The sequence below is a fragment of the Bubalus bubalis genome, chromosome 5 (assembly GCF_019923935.1).
Source record: "Bubalus bubalis isolate 160015118507 breed Murrah chromosome 5, NDDB_SH_1, whole genome shotgun sequence".
In the NCBI taxonomy this organism is placed as follows: domain Eukaryota; kingdom Metazoa; phylum Chordata; class Mammalia; order Artiodactyla; family Bovidae; genus Bubalus; species Bubalus bubalis.
Window position 1 is genome coordinate 106349130 of NC_059161.1, and position 27952 is coordinate 106377081.

A 27952-nucleotide genomic window follows, 5' to 3' on the forward strand; every position below is an offset into this window, starting at 1 on the left:
CGGCTGCGACGGCGCAGAAGCGCGGCGGCTGCGACGGCGCAGAAGCGCGGCGGCTGCGACGGCGCAGAAGCGCGGCCGGGGAGCTCAAGGCCAGGGACGTCGGCAGAGAGGAGCCCGAGAGGAGCTACCCCACCTCCAAGGTCAGAGGCGGCCGTCAACAGGAGCTTCCCACGTCCAAGGTAAGGAGCAGCGGCCACGCTTTGTTGGAGCAGCCGTGAAGAGATACCCCACTTCCAAGGTAAGAGAAACCCAAGTAAGACGGTAGGTGTTGCCAGATGGCATCAGAGGGCAAACACAAGGAAACCACAATCACAGACAACTAGCCAATCTGATCACACGGACCACAGCCTTGTCTAACTCAATGAAACTAAGCCATGCCCTGTGGGGCCACCCAAGACCAAAGGGTCATGGTGGAGAGGTCTAACAGAATGTGGTCCACTGGCGAAGGGAATGGCAAACCACTTCAGTATTCTTGCCTTGACAACCCCCATGAACAGTATGAAAAGGCAAAATGATAGGATACTGAAAAAGGAACTCCCCAGGTCGGTAGGTGCCCAATATGCTACTGGAGATCAGTGGAGAAATAACTCCAGAAACCAGAAAGAATGAAGGGATGGAACCAAAGCAAAAACAACACCCAGTTGTGGATGTGACTGGTGATAGAGCAAGGTCCAATGCTGTAAAGAGCAATATTGCATAGGAACCTGGAATGTCAGGTCCCTGAATCAAGGCACATTGGAAGTGGTCAAACAGGAGATGGCAAGAGTGAATGTCAACATTCTAGGAATCAGCGAACTAAGAAGGACTGGAACGGATGAATTTAACTCAGATGACCATTATACCTACTACTGTGGGCAGGAATCCTTTAGAAGAAATGGAATAGCCCTCACAGTCAACAAAAGAGTCCGAAATGCAGTACTTGGATGCTATCTCAAAAATGACAGAATAATCTCTGTTCGTTTCCAAGGCAAACCATTCAGTATCACGGTAATCCAAGTCTATGCCCCAACCAGTAACACTGAAGAAGCTGAAGTTGAACAGTTCTATGAAGACCTACAAGACCATCTAGAACAACACCCCAAAAAGATGTCCTTTTCATTATAGGGGACTGGAATGCAAAAGTAGGAAGTCAAGAAACACCTGGAGTAACAGGCAAATTTGGCCTTGGAGTACAGAATGAAGCAGGGCAAAGGCTAATAGATGTCTGCCAAGAGAACACACTGGTCATAGCAAACACCCTCTTCCAACAACACAAGACTCTACACATGGGCATCACCAGATGGTCGACATTGAAATCAAATTGATTATATTCTTTACAGCCGAAAATGGAGAAGCTCTATAGAGTCAGCAAAAACAAGACCAGGAGCTGACTATGGCTCAGATCATGAACTCCTTATTGCCAAAATCTGAGTGAAATTGAAGAAAGTGGAGAAACCCACTAGACCATTCAGGTATGACCTAAATCAAATCCCTTATGACTATATAGTGGAAGTAAGAAATAGATTTAAGGGACTAGATCTGGTAGACAGAGTGCCTGATGAACTATAGACAGAGGTTTGTGACATTGTACAGGAGACAGGAATCAAGACCATCCCCAAGAAAAAGAAATGCAAAAAAGCAAAATGGCTGTCTGAGGAGGCCTTACAAATAGCTGTGAAAAGAAGCAAAAAGCAAAGTAGAAAGGGAAAGATGTACCCATTTGAATGCAGAGTTCCAAAGAATAGCAAGGAGAGATAAGATAGCCTTCCTTAGTGATCAATGCAAAAAAATAGAGGAAAACAACAGAAGGGAAATGACTAGAGATCTCTTCAAGAAAATTAGAGATACCAAGGGAACATTTCATGCAAACATTTCATGCAAAGGACAGAAATGGTAGGGACCTAGCAGAAGAGAAGATATTAAGAAGAGGTGGCAAGAATACACAGAAGAACTGTACAAAAAGATCTTCACGACCCAGACAATCACGATGGTGTGATCACTCACCTAGAGCCAGACATCCTGGGATGTGAATTCAAGTGGGCCTTAGGAAGCATCACTATGAACAAAGCTAGTGGAGGTGATGGAATTCCAGTTGAGCTATTTCAAATCCTGGAAAATGATGCTGTGAAAGTGCTGCACTCAATATGCCAGCAAATTTGGAAAACTTAGCAGTGGCCACAGGACTGGTAAAAGTCAGTTTTCATTCTATTCCCAAAGAAAGTGAAAAGTGAAGTTGCTCAGTCATGTCCGACTCTTTGCGACCTCATGGACTTAGCCTACCAGGCTCCTCTGTCCATGGGGTTTTCCAGGCAAGAGTTCTGGAGTAGTTTTCCATTTCCTTCTCCAGGGGATCTTCCCACCCCAGGGATTGATCCCAGGTCTCCTGCATTGTAGGCAGATGCTTTACCGTCTGAGCCACCAGGGAAGAGCCCAAGATTCCCAAAGAAAGGCGATGTGAAAGAATGCTCAAACTACTGCACAGTTGCACTCATCTCACACGCTAGTAAAGTAATGCTTAAAATTCTCCAAGCCAGGCTTCAGCAATACGTGAACAGTGAACTTCCAGATGTTCAAGTTGGTTTTAGAAAAGGCAGAGGAACCAGAGATCAAATTGCCAACATCTGATAAATCATCGAAAAGGCAAAAGAGTTCCAGAAAAACATCTATTTCTGCTTTATTGACTGTGCCAAAGCCTTTGACTGTGTGGATCACAATAAACTATGGAAAATTCTGAAAGAGATGGGAATACCAGACTACCTGACCTGCCTCTTGAGAAACCTGTGTGCAAGTCAGGAAGCAACAGTTAGAACTGGACATGGAACAACAGACTGGTTCCAAATAGGAAAAGGAGTACATCAGGGCTGTATATTGTCACCCTGCTTATTTAACTTATATGCAGAATACATCATGAGAAATGCTGGGCTGGAGGAAGCACAAGCTGGAATCAAGATTGCTGGGAGAAATATCAATAACCTCAGATATGCAGATGACACCACCCTTAAGGCAGAAAGTGAAGAACTAAAGGTCCTTTTGATGAAAGTGAAAGAGGATGCTTAAAGCACAACATTCAGAAAACTAAGTTGGCTTAAAGCTTAGTTAAGCAAGTTGGCTTAAAGCTCAACATTCAGAAAACTAAGATCATGGCATCCGGTCCCATCACTTCATGGAAAATAGATGGGGAAACAGTGTAAAGACTGGCTGACTTTATTTTTCTGGGCTCCAAAATCACTGCAGATGGTGATGAAATTAAATTTAATTTAATTTAATAATAAATTTAATTAAATTTATTTAATTAAATATTTAATTAAATAAATTTAATTAAATAATAAATTTAATTTAATTTCAGCCATGAAATTAAAAGACACTTTCTCCTTGGAAGGAAAGTTATGACCAACATACACAGCATATTGAAAAGTAGAGACATTACTTTGTCAACAAAGGTCCATCTAGTCAAGGCTATGGTTTTTCCAGTGGTCATGTATGGATGTGAGAGTTGGACTATAAAGAAAGCTGAGTGCTGAAGAATTGATGCTTTTGAAGTGTGGTGTTGGAGAAGACTCTTGAGAGTCCCTTGGACTGCAAGGAGATCCAACCAGTCCATCATAACGGAGATCAGTCCTGGGTTTTCTTTGGAAGGACTGGTGTTGAAACTGAAACTCCAATACTTTGGCCACCTGATGGGAAGAGCTGACTCATTTGAAAAGACCCTGATGCTGGGAAAGATTGAGAGCAGGAGGAGAAGGGGATGACAGAGGCTGGATTGCATCACCGATTCAATGGACATGGGTTTGGTGAACTCTGGGAGTTGGTGATGGACATGGAGGCCTGGTGTGCTGCAGTTCATGGGGTTGCAAAGAGTCAGACATGACTGAGCCACTGAAGTGAGTGAATGATTGGAGCTAGAAAGCCGTGGAAGGGAGCTGGTCTCTGTGGGGACCCCAGGGCCATGTGCCTCATCCAATGACCCTGTGAGAGCTAAGAGAATTTCATCAGCTATAACAGTCCTTTTGGGGGATTCCCTGGTGGCTCAGATGGTAAAGAATCTGCCTGCAATGCAGGAGACCTGGGTTGGATCCCTAGGTAGGGAAGATCCCCTGGAGGAGGGCATGGCAACCCACTCCTGTATTCTTGCTGGAGAATCCCTATGGACAGAGGAGCCCTGCAGTCTACAGTCCATGGGATCGCAAAGAGTCAGACATGACTGAGAGACTAAGCACAGTACAGCACATAACAATCCTCTACCTCTTTACAGCCCATGTTTACACAGTGTATCTACTCTAACAGAGGCAGCAACAGCAGTGGAAACTCACTCTGCCTGAGGAGCCGGGTCTGGCCCCTTGCTCTGCCCCCAAAGACTCACAGGGGCAGACATAGCCTGAGCAGCTCCAGACTCTGCTGCCCTTGGGGGATTGGATTTCAGGCCAAGCTTCAGAGGCTCTGAAGTTGTGGGAAAGGAATGCGATAATAATGATGATGGAGACCAAGATAAGTACGTTCCTGACATTCCTAGGGCTTTTCTCCTGTGCTGAGCACTACCTTGTGTTTGAGGACCTTGCAACAACCCTATAAGGGGACACAACCATCTCACATGTGAGGAAACTGAGGGTAAGTGATGTTAAGCAACTTCAGTTCAGTTCAGTCTCTCAGTCGTGTCTGACTCTTTGTGACCCCATGAATCGCAGCACGCCAGGGCTCCCTGTCCATCACCAACACCCGGAGTTCACTCAAACTCATGTCCATCGAGTCAGTGATGCCATCCAGCCATCTCATCCTCTGTCGTCCCCTTCTCCTCCTGCCCCCAATCCCTCCCAGCATCAGAGTCTTTTCCAATGAGTCAACTCTTCGCATGAGGTGGCCAAAGTACTGGAGTTTCAGCTTTAGCATCATTCCTTCCAAAGAACACCCAGGACCAATCTCCTTTAGAATGGACTGGTTGGATCTCCTTGTAGTCAACCAGTAGCAAATTTAAGTTAGTAATCCTTAGATCCAGGATTGGAGACCGGGAATAACCATTCCAGAGGTTGATTTCATAGACACTGCCCTAAACTGGCAGGAATAGCTCACTGCCTTCCATGAATAACCATCCAGAAGCAACATGAGCCCCTTTGCCATCCTATTTAATCTGGACCTCTTTCCAGACTTCATGAACGTGAGCCCCCTGCTGGCCGGTCAAGGGTAACACGAGCCCCACAATAATCATCGACTCCACCTAGTGGCGCCATGAGGAATGTCACATTTCTTTTCTTGGACTTCATCAGATGTGATAACTCAAAAACCAAAATGTTAAAAACTTGCTTTTTGCTTCTCCCTGCTTCGACATCCCTAAGAATAACTGCAGGCAGATGTTATTCCTATTTTATTAATGATAAGATACAGACCCAAGGGAGTTAAGTAGCTTCTTGAAGATCACATGATGAGGATTCAGTTCAGTTCAATTCAGTTGCTCAGTCATGTCCGACTCTTTGAGACCCCATGAATCGCAGCACGCCACACCTCCCTGTCCATCACCAACTCCCGGAGTTCACTCAGACTCACATCCATCAAGTCAGTGATGCCATCCAGCTATCTCATCTGTCGTCCCCTTTTCCTCCTGCCCCCAATCCCTCCCAGCATCAGAGTCTTTTCCAATGAGTCAGCTCTTCACATGAGGTGGCCAAAGTACTGGAGTTTCAGCTTTAGCATCATTCCTTCCAAAGAACACCCAGGACCAGTCTCCTTTAGAATGGACTGGTTGGACCTCCTTGTAGTCAACTAGTAGCAAATTTAAGTTAGTAATCCTTAGATCCAGGATTGGAGACCGGGAATAACCATTCCAGAGGTTGATTTCATAGACACTGCCCTAAACTGGCAGGAATAGCTCACTGCCTTCCATGAATAACCATCCAGAAGCAACATGAGCCCCTTTGCCATCCTATTTAATCTGGACCTCTTTCCAGACTTCATGAACGTGAGCCCCCTGCTGGCCGGTCAAGGGTAACACGAGCCCCACAATAATCATCGACTGCCACCTAGTGGCGCCGTGAGGAATGTCACATTTCTTTGACTTCATCAGATGCGATACTTAAAAAACCAAAATGTTAAAAACTTGCTTTTTGCTTCTCCCTGCTTCCACATCCCTAAGAATAACTGCAAGCAGATGTTGTTCCTGTTTTATGAATGATAAGATACAGACCCAAGGGAGTTAAGTAGCTTCTTGAAGATCACATGATGAGGATTCAGTTCAGTTCAGTTCAGTCGCTCAGTCGTGTCCGAGGCTTTGCGACCCTATGAATTGCAGGCCAGGCCTCCCTGTCCATCACCAACTCCCGGAGTTCACTCAGACTCACATCCATCGAGTCAGGGATGCCATCCAGCCGTCTCATCCTCTGTCGTCCCCTTTTCCACCTGCCCCCAATCCCTCCCAGCATCAGAGTCTTTTCCAGTGAGTCAACTCTTCGCATGAGGTGGCCAAAGTACTAGAGTTTTAGCTTTAGCATCATTCCTTCCAAATACAGAAGTAAAGGGTCAGAATCATTTATTTAAAGTGTGACCTTGAGTAAGACATTTTATTATTTATTTTGGTGGACACCAAAAAACCCCCTCTGCTACAATAACAGTTTTTCTTGGCTTTATTTAATAAAAAGTTCCTCCTTTACCCATTAAGTTCCCATGCTAGTTCTACTATATTTCAGTTTGGTATTTGAGTGAATCTTTCTGGGCTGTCTTTTGCAATCCACTGATCAATCTGTCTCTCTCTAGGTCTGTACCATATAGTCTTAACTGCTACAGCTTTATACTTAAGTGCAGGTCCCCTCACCTTAAGCTTCTTTTTCCTAAGCATATTATCTATTTTTGATGTTTATTTTTAAATTTAAAAATCAGTTTATCAAGCTTCACATAATTCTATTGAGATTTTTATTGGAGTTGCATTGAATATATAGTAGAGAAAATAAAAAGAATTCATATCTTTATAATATTAGATTTTCCTGTGCATGAACATGAACTGTATTTACTTGGATAATCTTTAATGTCATTCAAAATTGTTTTTTTTGTTTCTACATTTAGGGCTGTATATGCTTTGCTTTAGATTTATTCCTAATAACATTTTTGATATTATAAATGGTTCTTTTTAAAAGTTATGTTTTTTCCATTTAATTAATTATTATTAGTTTTTAATTTATTTATTTTAGTTGGAGGCTAATTACAATATTGTAGTGGTTTTTGCCATACATTGATATGAATCAGCCATGGGTTTACATGTGTTCTCCATCCTGAACCCCACTACCACCTCCCTCCCCATCCCATAAAAGTTATGTTTTAAATATTTTTCTACTAATATAAAAATAATCATTTTATAGTAAAAAGCTCCTTATAACCATAAAGATTAATATAACTACATTATCTTTCGTTATTGTTTACCTGGTGAATCTTTTTCCATTTCTTTACTTTTAATCTCTTTCTATCCTTAGGTTTTAAATTAATATCTCATAAACAGCGTATTATTGGATCTCATAGATTGCATTGATGATGTAAGACAGCATATGAAGAAGTAGGGGGCACTGCTGTTTACTCAGGAACGAAGATCCCAAGACAAGATAGATTCTGCTCTCACCACAGTACATATCCATCCACCATACAAGGAACACAGCCATGCTTAGGGGTGGGCCACAGAGGTAAGATGCGGACAGAGCCATGTGGCCACAGAGAGCTTGCCAGGCAGCCACAGCTGGGAGCTGGGCTGTACCCCAGAGATCAGGCTGAGGCTGGACGCGCACACACGCGTGTGCACGCACACACAAACACAAGCTCTGGCTCTGGGCACCCAGAAGTGAGGGAGCTGTGCAGATTACAGCTGCCCCGCTCTGAAAACAGCCACCAGCAGAAACAGACACTCAGGACACACAACAGTAACGAGTCCCGGGCTTGAGTGACAGGGTAGCCAGAAGAGAAGGACCTCAGAGAGGCAGCACTTGAGGCTGACAGGGGCCAGAGTGCAGAAGAAGGTGGCCCGGATGACAAGGCAGAGCTCTAGGAGCACAATTTTCATCCAAGACTTCATGGGTAAAGGCTCGGAGAGGTTATGGGAAAGGAGGAGGCCATCGGGAGAGGACAGTGTGGGAGAAGCCCACTGCATCTGACTCTCGACCCCTAAGACGACGAGCTAGTCAGCAGAGCCCAGGCCCGGGCCCCCTGGAAAGCCATCAGAAGGGGTCCTCGTTATAGAGATCCCCTGGGGCTAGAGTGGAAGCCATCAGAGAACTCCTCTAGGGCCAGAGTACTCAGGCAGCCCAGAGTGGCTGGATTCACAGTCAGGGACCTTTTTTAGAACACACAAAAAAATGGGCAAATGCATTGGAATCTTCTTGTCACTGATTGAATACAATCAGATCAAACAGGAAAAATCAACCAGAGTAGCACTGAGTTAATCCAAGCCTACTAACTACACACACACGTGTCTTCATAATATAACAGACACTAGGACAACAGAATGGGAAAGACTAGAGATCTCGTCAAGAAAATCAGGGATACCAAGGGAACATTTCATGCAAAGATGGGCACAATAAAGGACAGAAAGGGTATGGACCTAACAGAAGCAGAAGATATTAAGAAGAGGTGTCAAGAATACACAGAAGAACTGTACAAAAAAAGATCTTCATGACCCAGATAATCACGATGGTGTGATCACTCATCTAGAGCCAGACATCCTGGAATGTGAAGTCAAGTGGGCCTTAGGAAGCATCACTATGAACAAAGTTAGTGGAGGTGATGGAATTCCAGTTGAGCTATTTCAAATCCTAAAAGATGATGCTGTGAAAGTGCTGTACTCAATATGCCAGTAAATTTGGAAAACTCAGCAGTGGCCACTGCACTGGTAAAGGTCAGTTTTCATTCCAATCCCAAAGAAAGGCAATGCCAAAGAATGTTCAAACTACTGCACAATTGCCCTCACCTCACACACTAGAAAAGTAACGCTCAAAATTCTCCAAGCCAGGCTTCAACAGTACGTGAACCACAAAATTCCAGATGTTCAAGCTGGGTTTAGAAAAGGCAGAGGAACCAGAGATCAAATTGCCAACATCTGCTGCATCATAGAAAAAGCAAGCGAGTCCCAGAAAAACATCTACTTCTGCTTTGTTGACCATGCCAAAGCCTTTGACTATGCAGACCACAACAAACTGTGGAAAATTCTGAAAGAGATGAGAATACCAGACCACTGACCTGCCTCCTGAGAAATCTGTATGCAGGTCAGGAATTAGAACTGGACATGGACCAACAGACTGATTCCAAATCGTGAAAGGAGTACATCAAGGCTGTATATTGTCACCCTTGCTATTTAACTTATATGCAGAGAACATCATGAGAAACGCTGGGCTGGATGAAGCACAAGCTGGAATCAAGATTGCTGGGAGAAATATCAATAACCTCAAATATGCTGATGATACCACCCTTATGGCAAAAGGTGAAGAACTAGAGTCTCTTGATGAAAGTGAAAGAGGAGACTGAAAACGTTGGCTGCTGCTGCTAAGTCACTTCAGTCATGTCTGACTCTGTGCGACCCCAGAGACGGCAGCCCACCAGGCTCCCCCGTCCCTGGGATTCTCCAGGCAAGAACACTGGAGTGGGTTGCCATTTCCTTCTCTGATGCAGGAAAGTGAAAAGTGAAAGTGAAGTTGCTCAGTCGTGTCCGACTCCTAGCGACCCCATGGACTGCAGCCCACCAGGCTCCTCCATCCATGGGATTTTCCAGGCAAGAGTACTGGAGTGGGGTGCCATTGCAATATTCAGAAAACTAAGATCATGGCATCTGGTCCCATCAATTCATGGCAAATAGACAGGGAAACAATGGAACCCATGATAGACTTTATTTTGGGGGGCTCCAAAATCACTGCAGATGGTTATTGCAGCCATGAAATTAAAAGACACTTGCTCCTTGGAAGGAAAGCAATGACCAACCTAGACAGCATATTAAAAAGCAGAGACATTACTTTGCCAACAAAAGTTCATCTAGTCAAAGCTATGGTTTTTCCAGTAGTCATGTATGGATGTGAGAGTTGGACTATAAAGAAAGCTGAGTGCCAAAGAATTGATGCTTTTGAATTGTGGTGTTGGAGAAGACTCTTGAGGTCCCTTGGATCGCAATGAGATCAAACCAGCCCATCCTAAAGGAAATCAGTCCTGAATATTCGCTGGAAGGACTGATGCTGAAGCTGAAAGTCCAATACTTTGGCCACCTGATGCGAAGAATTGACTCACTGGAGAAGACCCTGATGGGAAAGACTGACAGCAGGAAGAGAAGGGGACGACAGAGGATGAGATGGTTGGATAGCATCACCGACTTGATGGACATGAGTTTGAGCAAGCTCCAGGAGTTGGTGATGGACAGGGAAGTCTGGCATGGGATCACAAAGAGTTGGCTATGGCTGAGCCATTGAACTGGACTCAACTGAGGACTTTACTATGTGATGCTCACTCCTTATAAGCAGGGTCCATGAGAGTGCCCTGCACAAAGCAGCCATTCAATAAATATCTGTGGATGAATTTACATGATGCTCGGAGGAAAAAGAAATTCCAAATGAGGAAAACTAGAGCACTGATTGTCCCGACTTTTTCACTTCTAGAATCCCCAGGCAGTGTTCCCTGACAGCAGATCTGAATCACTGAGGCTGGAAGGACATGGAATGAAGGACCAGACAGGAGCTGGCTCTCCCCACTGAGATGATCTTGGCCACAGGCTTCCCCGACCACACCGCTGCTCAGGAGCCCTGGGGCTCCTGTCTCCATGATTCGCTGACTTTCAGAGGAACCTAACCCTTGAATGAGCAAGCACAGATGGACGTAAAAGACAAAGGAATGGGAAGAAAAGAATTCAATAAGCCTTCTTTCTCCTCTACTTCAGTAGAAAGTCAGCTCATAGCTGCCTTGAAGCAGGAGGCCCTTCCTGGAGCCCCTGACTCTGTAGGAGACTTTGGGTCCTCTGGCTCGGATCGCCCAGGAGAAGGGCTCTTCACACCTGCTGCCTTACCTGGTGTTACCAAGAGTCTGAGAAGCTGTGTGATTCCCTATGCAAGGATCACGTCAGTTCTCACAAGGGAGTCCCAGACCTCCTGCCCTCCTCAAGCTTTCCCAGCTTGCTGAAGCCTCTTTCCTTCCCTGAAGCCTTGCAACTGTTTCTCCCTCCATCCAACCAGTTCAGACTAACCTTGATCCAGCATCCCAAGGCAGGGCCACCAAGGGTCATTCTAATTATGCACTCATGGTCCTCCATCCCTGGTCAAGAACAGCCAAGATTGGCAAAGCCCATCCTCCAAAAAGGTTTTTATAGAAAGGACCTTGCAACCCAGAAACTGTCCCCACCCTCAAGTCCAGCACATTCTGTTTCCACTTTCTTGGACACCCCTGGGATTCTCTGCATTCACAGTGGCCTGGTCCTCCACTCTCGCAATACACTGCTTCCCAAATAGTACAGGACTTGGAAACTAATATAAGTCAACTCCAGGTACATTCTACTTCCCACGGGGCTGGGCTTCTTACCTGTTGGGTACATTTTATTATTTTTAATATATTTATTTGGCTGCACCAGGTCTTAGTTGTAGCATATGAGATCTAGTTCCCTGACCAGGGATCAAACCCTGGCCCCCTGTATTGGGAATGGAAGTCTTGGCCACTGGACCACCAGGGAAGTCTCATGTTGGGTGTATTTTAAAGTGGTGGCTCAGATGGTAAAGCATCTGCCTGCAATGCGGGAGACCCGGGTTCGATTCCTGGGTCAGGAAGATCCCCTGGAGAAGGAAATGGCAATCCACTCCAGCATTCTTGTCTGGAAAATCCCATGGACAGAGGAGCCTGATAAGCTACAGTCCATGGGGTCGCAAAGAGTTGGACACGACTGAGCAACTTCACTTAACCTGTCAAATATTCTTTGCCTTCATTTTGGCTTGCTTCTCCACTGTCAGATGTTTCTCCCAGTGAAGCCTTTAAAGTTCTCTGCCCAGAATCACTTCCCAACTCTCATCTCTCCAACTTGTCTATTCAATCACTAATTCACTCATGCCTGCAGGCACAAATGCATGCATTTCTTGTAAAAAAAAAAAATTGCTGAGCATTGGGTCAGGCACTACTGCAGGCCCTGGGACTCAAAGATGTGTACATTCTTCTCAAAGACCTTGTAGTACAACAGGAGAGAATCGTGTCCTCAGATGCTTAAAGTACAATGCGATAAAAGCTTTGATATGGACATATCTGTGGCTGTGTGAGCAGAGGGCAGACCGAAATGAGATTCATTATGGGACATTATTGGTTCAAATAACTATTCCTGGAGCTGGCAAGAGAGGCTGGCTCCAGGAACAGCGGGATCCAGAGTCCAAATGACATCATCAGGATATTTCCCCCTCTCCTGGTTTCATTGTATCTGCTTGGCTTTCAGTGGCTGGTAATAACTGCGTGGCATGGAATGAGACCAGGGATGAGCCCCCCTCTTCCAAAATATATATCTGTGCAAGTTCAAGTAGTAAAATCAGCTACACATGCACACACACCCTCCCCCCAACACATACTCCCCAACAAAACTGTCCTTTATAGGGACTCTCTAAATGACACTCCCCTGCATTCTCAATTCTAATGGAAAGAATTCTAACATAAACTTTGGGGCTGTGGAGAGGGGCCTAGATTGCTGAGCGTATCACAGTTATGGAAAGGGGAGCCTCTGGGAACCATTAAGGCCCTAATGGATGTGAGTCATCCCGGGATGAAGCTTGGCCTGTCAGAGATTCCCATCTGAGGTCTGCACTCTCTTTGGTACAAAACAAATCCAAGGAGAGAGGAGGGTACATGAAAAAACCTCCACAGGTACCAAAGATTTTCATTTTAGATTCATCACAGCTAGAAAGCATCTCATTTTAAAGATAAGGGATTAGGACAAAACAGATTCCACAATTAAAAGGATCTAACTGGAAATATATTACATGTTACAAAACAGCATAAATAGTTGGATACTTTGTGTGCATGAATCTGAGTATGCATGCAGTTGTTTCCATATAGAGGTCTGACTAGAGATTTGTATTTTCATCTATATTCTCTATATTCTCCTCTCAGTAGCCTGAGAGGATTTTCTGAAGCACAGAGCTGATCAAGTTACTTCCTCCCTTAAATTCTTTAAGTCAACCCCCTTGGCTCTCAAAAGGAAACTGATATTTCCTATTATGGCTACTTTAAGCTCTGCATGATGTAGCAGGGCTAGAAAATAGAGTTTTTAGACAACCCAAAGTTGGGAAGTTTAATAAGGGTGCCCCATGAAAAACTGGGACCTCAAAAGACTAAACCTTAGTGTATTTCTCATTAGTAAAAAATAAAACCACCAAGAAATTGTTTGACCAAGCTTGGATCTAGGCAAACCAAAATTTTCTCTGGAGAATTTGTAGTCACAAGAAAGACTGTGGCCCAAACTCATATGACCTGTGGTCTCACTAGAGCTACAAATACCAGGTAAGGTTTCAGGGGACATCCTGAGAGATGAGAGCCATGCTGGGAAGTTCCCCCAGTCCATCAGCAAAAGAAAATACAAGTTCTTTTCTGGAGGAACTCAACTATAATTCAGACCTGAAAGAATTCCCACAGATAAAGTCCCAAGGAAAGTGAGCAGCTAACAGTCTAAAATTACAAATACACAAAGAAGCAAATCACCATCACAAAGTGACAGAGGAAACACAGACAGTAAGGTCAGGCACACAGACTCCAGCACTGGGGTTTTCAGATAGAGAATTTTAAGACTGCTATGCTTCATAGGGTTACAGACATAAAAGAGAATTGACAAGGTAAATCAGCATCAAGACCAAGCCAGAAACTGACCAAGCAAATATCAAAACAAAGTCTCAAGCAGATTATCTAGAAACTAATAATATAAAAATTGAATTTAAAATTCAGTGGATGAATTTACAATCTTCTGTTTACAGAAGATTAGACACAGAGGAAAAGAGACTAGAAACCTAGAAGATCCACGTAGAAATTATCAAGAAGGCGGAAGAAAAGTTATGACCAACCTAGATAGCATATTCAAAAGCAGAGACATTACTTTGCCAACAAACGTCCACCTAGTCAAGGCTATGGTTTTTCCAATGGTCATGTATGGATGTGAGAGTTGGACTGTGAAGAAGGCTGAGCACCGAAGAATTGATGCTTTTGAACTGTGGTGTTGGAGAAGACTCTTGAGAGTCCCTTGGACTGTAAGGAGATCCAACCAGTCCATTCTGAAGGAGATCAGCCCTGGGTGTTCTTTGGAAGGAATGATGCTAAGGCTGAAACTCCAGTACTTTGGCCACCTCATGCGAAGAGTTGACTCATTGGAAAAGACTCTGATGTTGGGAGGGATTGCGGGCAGGAAGAAAAGGGGATGACAGAGGATGAGATGGCTGGATGGCATCACCAGCTCGATGGACGTGAGTCTAAGTGAACTCTGGGAGTTGGTGATGGACAGGGAGGCCTGGCGTGCTGTGATTCATGGGGTCTCAAGGAGTCAGACACAACTGAGCGACTGAACTGAAAGAGATTTAAGGGATATGGAGAATAGAAAGAGAAACATTAAAATATGTTGGATGAAACTTCTAGAAAGAGGTAATAATAAAAATGATTATAGGAGCTAGCAAGTATATAGTATTTACCATGTGTCCCTGTTCTAAAGGACAGTGAAATTGAAGTTGCTCAGTTGTGTCTGACTCTGCAACCCCATGGACTGTAGCCTACCAGGCTCCTCTGTCCATGGGATTTTCCAGGCAATAGTACTGGAGTGGATTGCCATTTCCTTCTCCAGCGGATCTGCCCAACTCAGGGATGGAACCCAGGTCTCCTGCATTGTAGACAGACGCTTCACCATCTGAGCCACCAGACTCTTATGCAATTAATTCACTAATGTTCACGAGAAAACCTTTCTTTTTTACCTTTTCTACCTACCTTTCTTTCATTACTAACTCTTTCTTTCTTTCCTATTTTGCATCTCTTATCTTCCATTCCTTGAAATACATTCTTCAGAAGTTCCTTTTGTGAGAGTCTTTGTGGGGTTAATGCCTAGTTAAAAAGAAAGGTAGGTAATAATGTCATCCCCACTTTATAGATGAGGAATAATATCATCCCCACTTCACACACGAGGAAACTGAAACACAGAGAAGTTACAACATTTGTCCAAGGTCTCATAGAGATGCCAAGTAGCTTGGCTCCAGAGTTTGTGGTCTCAACCACTATGCAATCGATGAAGAAATAATAGCAGAAAACCATCCAGAAATACTAAATGACAGTAATCTTAAAATCCAAGAAACATCATAAACCCAAAATGTGAAATAAAGAGAAAGCCACTAGACACATTTTGATGACAGTGTACCACATGAGAGAAAAAAGAAAAGCCCTTAGGAAGGAAGAAGACAGATCACTGAAAGTGATTGGCAACTTGACTGATGGCCAATCTCACAAGAATAACATTGGCAGCCAAAGACAGTGGATCTCCAATGTGCTGGAGGGCAGTGACTGTCACCCTGCGATGCCAGCCTGAAAAAGCCACGTCCAGAAACTAAGGGTGAAACAATGACATTTGCAAACAGAAAAAAACTAGGGCATTAACCCCACAAAGACTGTCACGAAAGGAACTTCTGAAGAATGTATTTCAAGGAATGGAAGATGAGATGCAAAATAGGAAAGAAAGAAAGAGTCAGTCACTCAGTCATGTCCAACTCTTTGCATCCTCATGGTCTGTAGCCCGTCAAGCTATTCTGTCCATGGGATTCTCCAGGCAAGAATACTGGAGTGAGTAGCCATTCCATTCCACAGGGGATCTTCCCAACCCAGGGATCAAACCTGGGTCTCCTGCATTGCAGACAGATTCTTTACTGCTGAGCCACCAGGGGTGAAATGAGAAGTTGAACAAAAACACACTAGTTTTATGGGGATACATTTGAACAAACACTCACTATTTAAAACTCTTAATAAATATTTAATGTCTTGGAGGGGAGGAATACTGGAGCACAGTTGATTGGGAGGAAGGGGATAGAGGTTAAAGCTTTTAAGGTCCTGGTGTTGTTCATGAGGAAAGACGGTTGTACAGTTTGTCCACTGCACCAAACAAAGAACAGGGCAAAGCAGGGAATGAGGGCTAAGACAGAACCCGCTGGCCAACCCTTGTGTCCAGGTGCAGGGCTCTGACTACAGAGATAGCACCCTACTTCCAGACAAATTAGAAAAAACCATCTTCTGTAAAGCCAGTGACATTCTAGGCAGTCCCAAAGAACTTCATCTTCTGCTCCCATCTTTTGAGAAATCTTTTTCAACAGGAAGGTTTGGAGACCTGTTCCTGCAAAGCTCGTGAGTGTGATGACTGTTGGCCAGGCTCCCGGGGTTTCAGCCACGTCTCCAGCCAGCATACATTTGTAAAGTCTTATAAGCAGCTTCCCTTGGGGGGCCAAGTTTTGCCTGGGAGTGCCAAGCACACAAGAGTGCCACTTTCCTTACTCACTCTTGAAGTATCAAACTTTAGAATATTTGAAAATCTGAAGGTGAAGATATCTTGGTAGAGTTTCAGTGAACCTTCACCATCATGCGTATGACGTTTTTTCTCATGCTTGATTAAGAAACATGGGTTTTGTAGGAAATGAGTTGGTCATTTTCTCACTAGGCTGTGAAAATTCTCTCTTAGTAATGTGTCAGAAATACAGACATACACAACAGATAATTTTGCCCAAAATATGCATTATAAATACTTTTCCCCAGTTTGCTGTTTGACTTGCTTACAGTGACCTTTTCCATGAAGAAAAATTATTTTTAATTTTCAATTATTTTTATTCAATGTTTTTATGATTTCTGAGTTTTGTGTCATGTTTAAGAAAATCTTCCCCAATCCAGAGTTATAAAAGAATTTCCCTGTGGTCACCAAGGGGGAGAGGAGAAGGGAAAGCGATGGACTGGGAATTTGGGATTGACAGATGCAAACTATTACATTTGAAATGGATAAATAACAAGGTCCTAGTGTACAGCACAGGGAACTATATTCAATACCTTGTTTAAAACCATAATGGAAATGAAAATAAAGAAACTGAGTCATTTTGCTGTGCAGAAGAGATTGGCACAACATTGTAAATCAACTATAATTCACTTTTTTAAAAAAAAGGACTATTCCTCCCCTACCAATCAGAGAATACCAAAGTATTTATAGTTAAAATGCTTTGAACACACACACACAAAGAATTTTCCCATGTCTTCTTCTGACACTTTTTGCTTCTCTTATTTATATTTAAATACAAAATCCATTTTAAAGTTAACTCAGGGAACTCAAACAGGGGCTCTGTATCAACCTAGAGGGGTGGGATGGGGAGGGAGATGAGAGGGAGGCTCAAAAGGGAGGGGATATTTGTATACCTATGGCTGATTCATGTTGAGGTTTGATAGAAAACAGCAAAATTCTTTAAAGCAATTACCCATCAATTAAAAAAAAAGTTAACAAGGTGTGAATATGAGCTATGATCCCTAAGGCATTTCACTCTAGATGGCTTCTCAGTTGCCCAGTAACCTTACTGATTTATTATTTTTATTATTTTATCTCTATCTGCTCCCATTGGAAATGGCCCCTTTATCATATCCTGGATTCCACATGCATATATGTTTGATTCCTGAGACTCTCGGTCCTGCTGCCTCAATCTCTCTGCCTGTTTTCATGTTAGCACCTCACTGTATTCACTGAGGCTTTCCAGTATGTTCTAATCTGGTAGGGCTGACCAGTCCTCATTTCTTTCTTTTTCTCTCCAGAAGTAGTTGAGGTTTCATTTTCCTTCTTTTTTTTTTTTTTTTCTTTTTTCCTCACTTTTTTTCATACCTAGGAAAGCTACTGTTTTCTGTAATTTTGTCCCCAGTCACCTTTCTGAGCGACCTGTCTTTGCAGTAGCATCTCAATCTCAGAGAGATGACTCTCTGAGGTTGTCCAGGTCACCCATCACACCATTCTCTCCAAAACCCACATTCTTCCAATTTTCCAGCCTCAACATCCACTGGAACCATGCCTGTCAGGATTGGCCAGGACTCCCTATGTCAGTTCTTAGTCTTCATCTTAGTCAATCTCTTGGGTAGGATTGATGCTGTGGCTCACTCACATCTTCTAGAATAGCTTCTCTGTTCTGTCTCTGGGATAATTTCCTAGCTTACTACTCCTTCAGCAGCTGCTTTTCACTACTGTGCTGGCCGAGTCCTCCTCTTCTGCGTCTCTGGAGGTTGGAGGCCCCAGTGTTGAGTCTCAAACCTCTTCTTCACAAATATTCACTCCCAAGGATGAGCTCCCCAGCTCCTCTGGAATGTAAGAGGCACAGTCTTATGTATCACCATCATCACATCTTCATGCCTGAAACAGTGCCCTGGCACAGCATATGTACACAACAGTGCTGGGTAAATGAATGAATGAGTGAATACACTTCTCTGGTTGCTTTAAATGCCTCATAGTTAAGTTTCCAAAGGAAACCACAAGTAACTCAATGTGGAGGCAGGATGGGCACATGAAAGGAAGTCACAGGAGCTAAGACTGAAAATACTGGCTGCGCTCTGCTGCTGCTAAGTCGCTTCAGTCATGTCCGACTCTGTGCGACCCCATAGACAGCAGCCCACCAGGCTCTGCCATCCCTGGGATTCTCCATGCAAGAACACTGGAGTGGGTTGCCATTTCCTCCTCCAATGCATGAAAGTGAAAAGTGAAACTGAAGTCATTCAGTCGTGCCAGACTCCTAGCGGCCCCATGGCAGTCTAAAAAAAATCTAGCTGGATTTCCTTGGTGGTGCAGTAGATAAGAATTTGCCTGCCAGCCTGGGGACATGAGTTCGATCCCTGGTCCAGGAAGATCTTGCATGCCATGGAGCAGCTAAGCCCATATGCCACATCTATTGAGCCTGTGCTCTAGAGCCTGGAAGCTGCAACTGCTGATGCCCACATGCCCTAGAGCCCATGCCCTGCAACAGAAGAAACCACCACGATAAGAAGCCTCCACACTGCCACTAGAGAGAAGCCTGCACAGCAACGAAGACCTAGCACAGCCAAAACTAAATACATTATTTCTTTTAAATAAATAAACTATATAGAACTAAAAAGATAAAAGCTTTTTTTTTAAACCTTTAATAAAAAAAGAAATACATTCTAGCTAACAAATATCACAATGTACAGGGAGAAAGGTGACACAGAGTACAGGCGGTATGCTAAATTCCTTATCTTTTATAAGGGAACTCAATATACCCTGTTGTTGATATTCATAAATCAAAAATATAAATGTATGGGGTTTTTTTTTTTTACTATATAAAGCTATAACATTAACATCTAAAAGAACTAAGAATGGAAATTGGACCTTGGTTGCTACTGGGAAATGAGATTAGGAGAGATGTTACTTTCATTTTTGCACCTTAGTCTATGGCCACACAACCCTAAATGCGCCCAATCTAGTAATTTTATGCACCTTGGTATCACTTGAAATAAAATTAATGCGCATTCACTACTTCTGTGATTAAATTGTAAAAGATCAAGTGAGCCAGGCCATGCAGGGCCTTGAATGCCAAGCAAAGCATTCTTTAGCTACAGACGCTCATGTTACTTGGTAGGTTGGCGTCTTGCGCAGGCTCACAGCAAGCTGCAAAAGGTTTTAGGACAGCCCTTCCTCACAGGGAGGGGGACGGAAGAGGGCAGGATGGGTACAGAGGCAGAGGTCAGTGATTGGAGTCAGGGCAAATAAAAACATCTCGTGAGCTTTCTTGTCTCTCTCATCTCCAGAACCTCTCATTTGCCAGTTCCCCTCCGGCAGGAAATCGCAGGGCCTTTCGGCATCTTGCTGAGCCTCCCTGGGCCACCAGGCTTCTCTCCTGCTCCTGCAGGCAGCCACACATCCAGAGGGTGGAAAAGCGTTGTCTGCCGTTTGTCAATCCCAGCAAAGCTATTTCTTTTCTACTCACTACCTCCAGCAAGAAGAATGGCGTCAAGGTAAGAATTTGCTCAAGAACTATCTCCCATCAAAGGCAGATTTGTCTCCTCTTGAGTCCACACTCTCATGAGTTCATGTCAGGGTGGGGCAGGCAGGGGACACAGGCACCCATCAGGAACAGTCAGGAGACAGGAAGCTCCCATTGGAAGCTTTGGCTGCTGGTAGCTTGAACTATGGGAGAGCCCAACAGGGTCAAGCAGGTTCTTTCTGCTTCTGTTCCCCTTCCCTATATGTGCCTCTTCTCTCCAAACATTCAAATCTGCTTACGTAGAGAAATATTTTGTGAATTCTAATTTAGGGAAGGAGGTGGCATGTGGGCATTGGAAAATTAAATTGCTGCTGATAACCTCAGGCATCACTGATTTGCTTGCTGCTGCTGCTAAGTTGCTTCAGTCGTGTCCGACTCTGTGCAACCCCAGAGACGGCAGCCCACCAGGTTCCCCCGTCCCTGGGATTCTCCAGGCAAGAACACTGGAGTGGTTGCCATTTCCTTCTCCAATGCATGAAAGTGGAAAGTGAAAGTGAAGTCGCTCAGTCGTGTCTGACTCCTAGCGACCCCATGGACTGCAGCCCACCAGGCTCCTCTGCCCATGGTATTTTCCAGGCAAGAGTACCGGAGTGGGTGCCATTGCCTTCTCCAGATTTGCTTGCTAGTCAATGTTATTTTGTTTGTTTTGTTTCTTGTATACTTGTATCTGGCCTTGTCCCAGCAGAAAATACAGGGCATAATCAAAGATGGTAATTTAGGAGAATTTAACGCAGGTGGGCACAGCTAAGGGATATTTCTAAAGGACGCTGAACCCCACCCCCCACCCCCAACCAAGACCAAGTCTTCATAGGGAGCTGTTACTATTGCTGGGCCTGCTGGGGAAGAGGAAGAAGCTGCCAGAACCCGGGGCAGGGGGCTCTGGCTGGAGCTGTAGGTGTCACTGTGGTTTTAGGAAAGGGCCACCAGGCAGGGGCTGTGTCCTCAAGTAGCATAGCACGGCCAACTGCCGTCTCACAGCCTGGCAGGGAGGCAGCCAGGGAGCTCAAAACCCCAGTCACTCTCTTCCGCCTCCTCACTCTCCAGCCTCCTCTCAGCATGGCCCTGGAAGCAAACGGGAGGCAGAGAGAGAGGGAGGCCATCAGCTAGGCACTGATACATCTCCTCCCGGAATGCAGAGATGGGTACAGAGGAAGGAAGGGAGACGCTGGCCAAGGGTGAAAACCTCTCTCTCCCAAGGCCTCCTCACAGTCCCGGGACTGGGTCAGTTTCTCGTTGTATCTCCTCAGTTTGTTTCTTTGACTGTTGGCTTGCACCTGTATCTAGTGTCACTTCTTTGGAATAATCTCTCACCATCATCCGAGATAGGCTTCCCAGGTGGTGCTACCTATCATGTGGTAAGGAATTCACCTGCCAGTGCAGGAGACACAAGAGACACAGGTTTGATCCCTGGGTCAGGAAGGAGGGCACAGCAACCCACTCCAGTATTCTTGCCTGGAAAATTCCATGGACAGAGGAGCCTGGCAGGTTACAGTCCATGGGGTCACAAATAGACACGACTGAAGTGACTTAGCATGCACACATCATCAGAAATGCCTTGAGAATGTATTCACTGAGTTTTTATTTTGAGGTAGGGGTACACAGGTACTTATAAGTATCGAGTTGGCCAAAACATTCATTCAGGTTTTCCATACCATCTTATGGAAAAACTCGAATGAACCTTTTGGCCAACCCAGTATTTTCAGTTTGTGATTTCGGTTTCTCTAGAGAAGAATCCATAATAAGAGTGACTTAACCTGTGTCCACCACAAGAGTGCTAGGCACTGGGCACACACCAATGCATGGAGAAAAGCATTGTCTATCCTTATAAAGCTCACACATGGGGCCATTTCTAGCTCAAGAGGCCTCCTGACCCACTCACACTTGTCATAGCAAGAGCTCTTCATGACCCTAAACCATGATCTCCTTTCTTCCTAGGGGGTGCATTCCTCTTAGTCACAGCGATGGCCCCCACAGCATGACTTCCTGGCCCTAGAAGGTTATCTCAGTCCCAGACAGAAGGAATGCTGAGCTCAGAGTCCTTTGGTCACTCTCACATAATTTGTCCATATTTTTCTCCTCCTGCCTCTCTGTGGACACGACATGGCCTGGGAGGCTGACTGGAGGGGACATTCTCATGTCATTAGAGGGTCGTGTTGCAATAGAGAGAGCCCAGGCAATAGAGTCAGAGAGTTGCTGTTGTTGTTCAGTCGCTAAGTTGTGTCCGACTCTTTCTGACCCCATGGACTGCAGCACATCAGGCTTCCCTGCCCTTCGCTATCTCCCTGAGTTTGCTCAAACTCATGTCCATTAAGTTGGTGATTGCTAACTAACCAGCTCATCCTCTGCCACCTCTTTCTCTTTTTGCCTTCAGCCTTTCCCAGCATCAGGGTCTTTCCAGTGAGTCAGTTCTTCGCATCAGGGAGCCAAAGTATTGGAGTTTCAGCTTCAACATCAGTCCTTCCAGGGTTGATTTCCTTTAGGATTGACTGGTTTGATCTCCTTGCTGTCCAAGAGACTCTCAAGAGTCTTCTCCAACACCACAGTTCAAAAGCATCAATTCTTTGGCACTCAGCCTTCTTTATGGTCCAACTCTCACATCCATACGTGAAAAATCTACTGGAAAGATCATAGCTTTGAGTATATGGACCTCTGTCAGCAAATTGATGTCTCTGTTTTTTAATATGATGTCCAGGTTGGTCATAGCTTTTTTCCAAGGAGCAAATGTCTTTTAGTTTCATGGCTGAAGTCACCATCTGCAGTGATTTTGGAGCCCAAGAAAGAAGAATCTGTCACTGCTTCCACTTTTTCCCCTTCTGTTTGCCATGAAGTGATAGGGTCAGATGCTATTATCTTAGTTTTTTGAATGCTGAGTTTTGAGTCAGCTTTTTCACTCTCCTTCTTTACCCTCATCAAGAAGTTCTTTAGTTCCTCTTCACTTTCTGCCATTAGAGTGGTATTATTTGTGTATTTGAGGTTGTTGATATTTCTCCTGACAATCTTGATTCCAGCTTGTGCTTCATCCAGCCCAGCATTTCACATGATGTACTTTGCTTAAGTTAAATAAGCAAGGTGACAATATACAGCTTTGTTGTACTCCTTTCTCAATTTTAAACCAATCACCTGTTCCATGTCTGGTTCTAACTATTGCTTCTTGACCTGCATACAGGTTTCTCAGGAGGCAGGTAAGGTGGTCTGGTATTCCCATCTCTAAGAATTTTCCACAGTTTGTTGTGATCCACATAGTCAAAGGCTTTCGTGTAGTCAACAAAGCAGAGGTAGATGTTTTTCTCAAATTCCCTTGCTTTCTCTATGATCCAGCGAATGTTGGTAATTGGTCTCTGGTTCCTCTGTGTTTTCTAAACCTTGTACATCAGGAAGTTCTCGGTTGTGTACTGCGGAAGCCTAGCTTGAAGGATTTTAAGCATAACCTTACGAGCATGTGAAATGAGCACAATTGTGCAGTAGTTTGAGCATTCTTTGGCACTGTCCTTCTTTGGGATTGGAATCAAAACTGACCTTTTCCAGTCCTGTGGCCACTGCTGAGTTTTCCAAATTTGCTGGCATATTAAGTGCAGCACTTTAACAGCATCATCTTTTAGGATTTGAAATAGCTCAGCTGGAATTCCATCACCTCCACTAGCTTTGTTTGTAGTAATGCTTCCTGAGCCCCACTTGACTTCGCACTCCAGGATGTCTGGCTCTAGGTGAGTGACCACACCAGCATGGTTATCTGGGTCATTAAGCCATTTTTTGTACAGTTCTTTTGTGTATTCCTGCCATGTCTTCTTAGTCTCTTCTGCTTCTGTTAGGTCCTTACTGTTTCTGTTCTTTATCATGCCCATCACTGCATGAAATGTTCCCTTGATGCCTCTAATTTTCTTAAAGAGATCTGTAATCTTTTCCATTCTATTGTTTTTCTCTATTTCTTTGAATTTTTCATTTAAGAAGGCCTCCTTTCTATTCTCTGGAATTCTGCATTCAGTTGGGTATATCTCTCCCTTTCTCTCTTGCTTTTCACTTCTCTCCTTTCCTCAGATACTTGTAAGGCCTCCTCAGACAACCATTCTGCCTTCTTGCATTTCTATTTCTTTGGGATGGTTTTGGTCACTGATTCCTGTTCAGTTCAGTTCAGTCGCTCAGTCGTGTCCGACTCTTTGCAACCCCATGAATTGCAGCATGCCAGGCCTCCCTGTCCATCACCAACTCCTGGAGTTCACTCAGACTCATGTCCATCAAGTCAGTGATGCCATCCAGCCATCTCATCCTCTGTCGTCCCCTTCTCCTCCTGCCCCCAATCCCTCCCGGCATCAGAGTCTTTTCTAATAAGTCAGCTCCTCGCATGAGGTGGCCAGAGTACTGGAGTTTCAGCTTTAGCATCATTCCTTCCAAAGAAATCTCAGGGCTGATCTCCTTCAGAATGGACTGGTTGGATCTCCTTGCAGTCCAAGGCACTCTCAAGAGTCTTCTCCAACACCACAGTTCAAAATCATCAATTCTTCGGTGCTCAGCTTTCTTCAGAGTCCAACTCTCACATCCATACATGACCACTGGAAAAACCATAGCCTTGACTAGACGGACCTTTGTTGGCAAAGTAATGTCTCTGCTTTTGAATATGCTATCTAGGTTGGTCATAACTTTCCTTCCAAGGAGCAAGCGTCTTTTAATTTCATGGCTGCAGTCATCATCTGCAGTGATTTTTGAGCCCTGAAAAATAAAGTCTGACACTGTTTCCACTGTTTCCCCATCTATTTCCCATGAAGTGATGGGATCAGATGCCATGATCTTCGTTTTCTGAATGTTGAGTCTTAAGCCAACTTTTTCACTCTCCTCTTTCACCTTCATCAAGAGGCTTTTTAGTTCCTCTTCACTTTCTGCCATAAGGGTGGTGTCATCTGCATATCTGAGGTTATTGATATTTCTCCCGGCAATCTTGATTCCAGCTTGTGCTTCTTCCAGCCCAGCGTTTCTCATGATGTACTCTGCATATAAGTTAAATAAGCAGGGTGACAATATACAGCCTTGACATACTCCTTTTCCCATTTGGAACCAGTCTGTTGTTCCATGTCCAGTTCTAACTGTTGCTTCCTGACCTGCATACAAATTTCTCAAGAGGCAGGTCAGGTGGTCTGGTAGTCCCATCTCTTTCAGAATTGTCCACAGTTTATTGTGATCCACACAGTCAAAGGCTTTGGCGTAGTCAATAAAGCAGAAATAGATGTTTTTCTGGAACTCTCTTGCTTTTTCCATGATCCAGCAGATGTTGGCAATTTGGTCTCTGGTGCCTCTGCCTTTTCTAAACCCAGCTTGAACATCAGGAAGTTCACGGTTCACGTATTGCTGAAGCCTGGCTTGGAGAATTTTGAGCATTACTTTACTAGTGTGTGAGATGAGTGCAATTGTGCGGTAGTTTGAGCATTCTTTGGCATTGCCTTTCTTTGGGATTGGAATGAAAACTGACCTTTTCCAGTCCTGTGGCCACTGCTGAGTTTTCCAAATTTGCTGGCCTATTGAGTGTAGCACTTTCACAGCATCATCTTCCAGGATTTGAAATAGCTCAACTGGAATTCCATCACCTCCACTAGCTTTGTTCATAGTGATGCTTTCTAAGGCCCACTTGACTTCACATTCCAGGATGTCTGGCTTTAGGTGAGTGATCACACCATCATGATTATCTGGGTCATGAAGATCTTTTTTGTACGGTTCTTCTGTGTATTCTTGCCACCTCTTCTCAATATCTTCTGCTTCTGTTAGCTCCATACCATTTCTGTCCTTTATCCAGCCCATCTTTGCATGAAATGTTCCCTTGGTATCTCTAATTTTCTTAAAGAGATCTCTAGTCTTTCCCATTCTGTTGTTTTCCTCTATTTCTTTGCATTGATCCCTGTACATTGTTACAAACCTCCATCCATAGTTCTTCACACACTCTATCAGATCTGATCCCTTGAATCTGTTCATGACCTCCACTGTATAATCATAAGAGATTTGATTTAGGTCATACCTGAATGGTCTAGTGGTTTGCCTTACTTTCTTTAGCTTAAGCCTGAATTTTGCAATGAAGAGCTCATGATCTAAGCCATAGTCAGCTCCAGGTATCGTTTCTGAGTCAGAGAGAACTGGGTTTAAATATTCCAGGTCTCCAGGGCTGTGGACTGCAGTAAGTATCTGAATCTCTGCAAGCTTCCAGTTCCCTCCTCTGTGACACGGGGACAGTGACTCCCACCTAGCAGGGTCGCTGTGAGAATGGATGATCACAGGGCAGGTGCTTTCACATCTTTGTGTTCCCAGGAATACCAGCGGAGGGTTTCTGAGCTTGGATCCAACCATCGCAGCCTGGGAGCCAGAATTCACACCCATGAATCACACTGGCGAGGACCATCCTCAAACTTTCAGCACGATGACCATGACCCTGTTCGTGCTGACGGCCATCATTGCCCTGGGAGGACTGGCAGGAAACGCGGTTGTGCTCTGGCTCCTGGGCTTTCACTTGCGCAGGAATGCCTTCACCGTCTACATCCTCAACCTGGCGGCAGCCGACTTCCTGTGCCTCTGCTGCCAAGTTATAGATTCCCTGGAGGCCCTCATCGCCTGCTGCAGCGCCAGCTCCATCCCCAGCTTTTTCACCACTGTGATGACCTTCGCCTACCTGGCGGGCCTGAGCTTGCTCAGCGCCATTAGCACCGAGCGCTGTGTGTCCGTCCTGTGCCCCGTCTGGTACCGCTGCCACCGCCCCACACACTTATCAGCCATCGTGTGCACCGTGCTCTGGGCCGTGGCCCTGCTGCTGAGTATCCTGGAGGGGAAGTTCTGTGGCTTCCTCTTAACGGATTTTAGCCATCTTTGGTGTCAGGTGTTTGATTTCATCGCTGCCGGGTGGATGATGTTCTTATTTGGGCTCCTCGCTGGGTCCAGCCTGGCCCTGCTGCTCAGGATCCTGTGTAAGTCCCAGCACATACAGCTGACCAGGCTCTATGTGACCGTTGGGCTCACGGTGCTGGCCTTCCTGCTCTGCGGCCTGCCCTACGGCATCCTCTGGTTCCTCTTAATCTGGATTCAGGATGATTTGTTTGCCATCCCCTGTCACAACTGCCTGGTTGTCTTTGGTTTGTCCTGCATCAACAGCTCCATCAATCCCATCATTTACTTCTTCGTGGGCTCCTTCAGGCAAAGGCAGACAAAGAAGCGAGGGCGGCAGACCCTCAAGGTGGTGCTCCAGCGGGCCTTGGAGGACATATCAGAAGTGGGTGAAAGCGAAGGCTCCCTTCCTCAGGCAACCCTGGAGTTGAGAAACAGTCTGGTGTCCTGATTCAGAGTCTCTGCCTTGGTCAGACACACTGTGGCTTTGAGCGACAACTTTCTCTCTATTACTTCGGGAGGATCTCTTAGGTTCTCTCAGCCTCTGGACCCACCCTGACTGTAAAACGGTTAAACAAATCATCTGGCTGGTGAGGATTAAGGGAGACGGTGCCTGTCGCCCAAGCACTGCGTGCAGTGTCTTCCGGACTGTCTTACCCAGGGGTCTTCACCCCACCCCATGGGAGCTTCGCCAGCTCTGGGTTCCAGGACTGTTTCCACTCATGAAGAATCCCACCTTCATCAGAAGTTGAACGCAGTGCACGAAAGGTCAAATTTCTTTGGTCACTGCACTTGATAGGGATTAAACATGACATTTTTGACCAGTTTCTTACAATCTGTTACTTTCTTACAATCAGTTTTTATACAATGAAAAGAATTTAATTTCCATCCAGCCCCAAAGAATAGTCTTTGATTTTGCCAGGCCTCAGAATGACTCCCAAATTGAATAAATGTTTAATGAATAAATGACTTAATGAATGAAAAAAAATGATGAATTTTTAAGTCCAGCCTGTGCTGAATCTCCATTTACCAGATTTGAATCCCATCTTTAAGTTTGTTGCTTTCACCATTTTCAACTTTTTCAAGCATGAAGTTTTACAACCAGATAAATCAATAATAAAGCATATCTGAGGTTT

General features: G+C 44.7%; 1 protein-coding gene across 2 annotated transcripts; it reads left to right on the forward strand.

Moving 5' to 3' along the window:
- Nucleotides 1-27952, forward strand: LOC102407062 (mas-related G-protein coupled receptor member X2). 2 transcript variants are annotated; one of them, XM_025286299.3, is made up of 3 exons: nucleotides 1-179; nucleotides 19729-19935; nucleotides 26250-27952. In XM_025286299.3, the coding sequence occupies exons 2-3, from the start codon at nucleotides 19925-19927 to the stop codon at nucleotides 27265-27267; spliced, it is 1029 nt and encodes a 342-aa protein (XP_025142084.1). In that variant the 5' UTR covers nucleotides 1-179; nucleotides 19729-19924; the 3' UTR covers nucleotides 27268-27952. The 2 variants fall into 2 exon arrangements, with proteins under 2 accessions (XP_025142084.1, XP_045021752.1); XM_045165817.1 differs by lacking the exon at nucleotides 1-179 and adding an exon at nucleotides 7366-7631.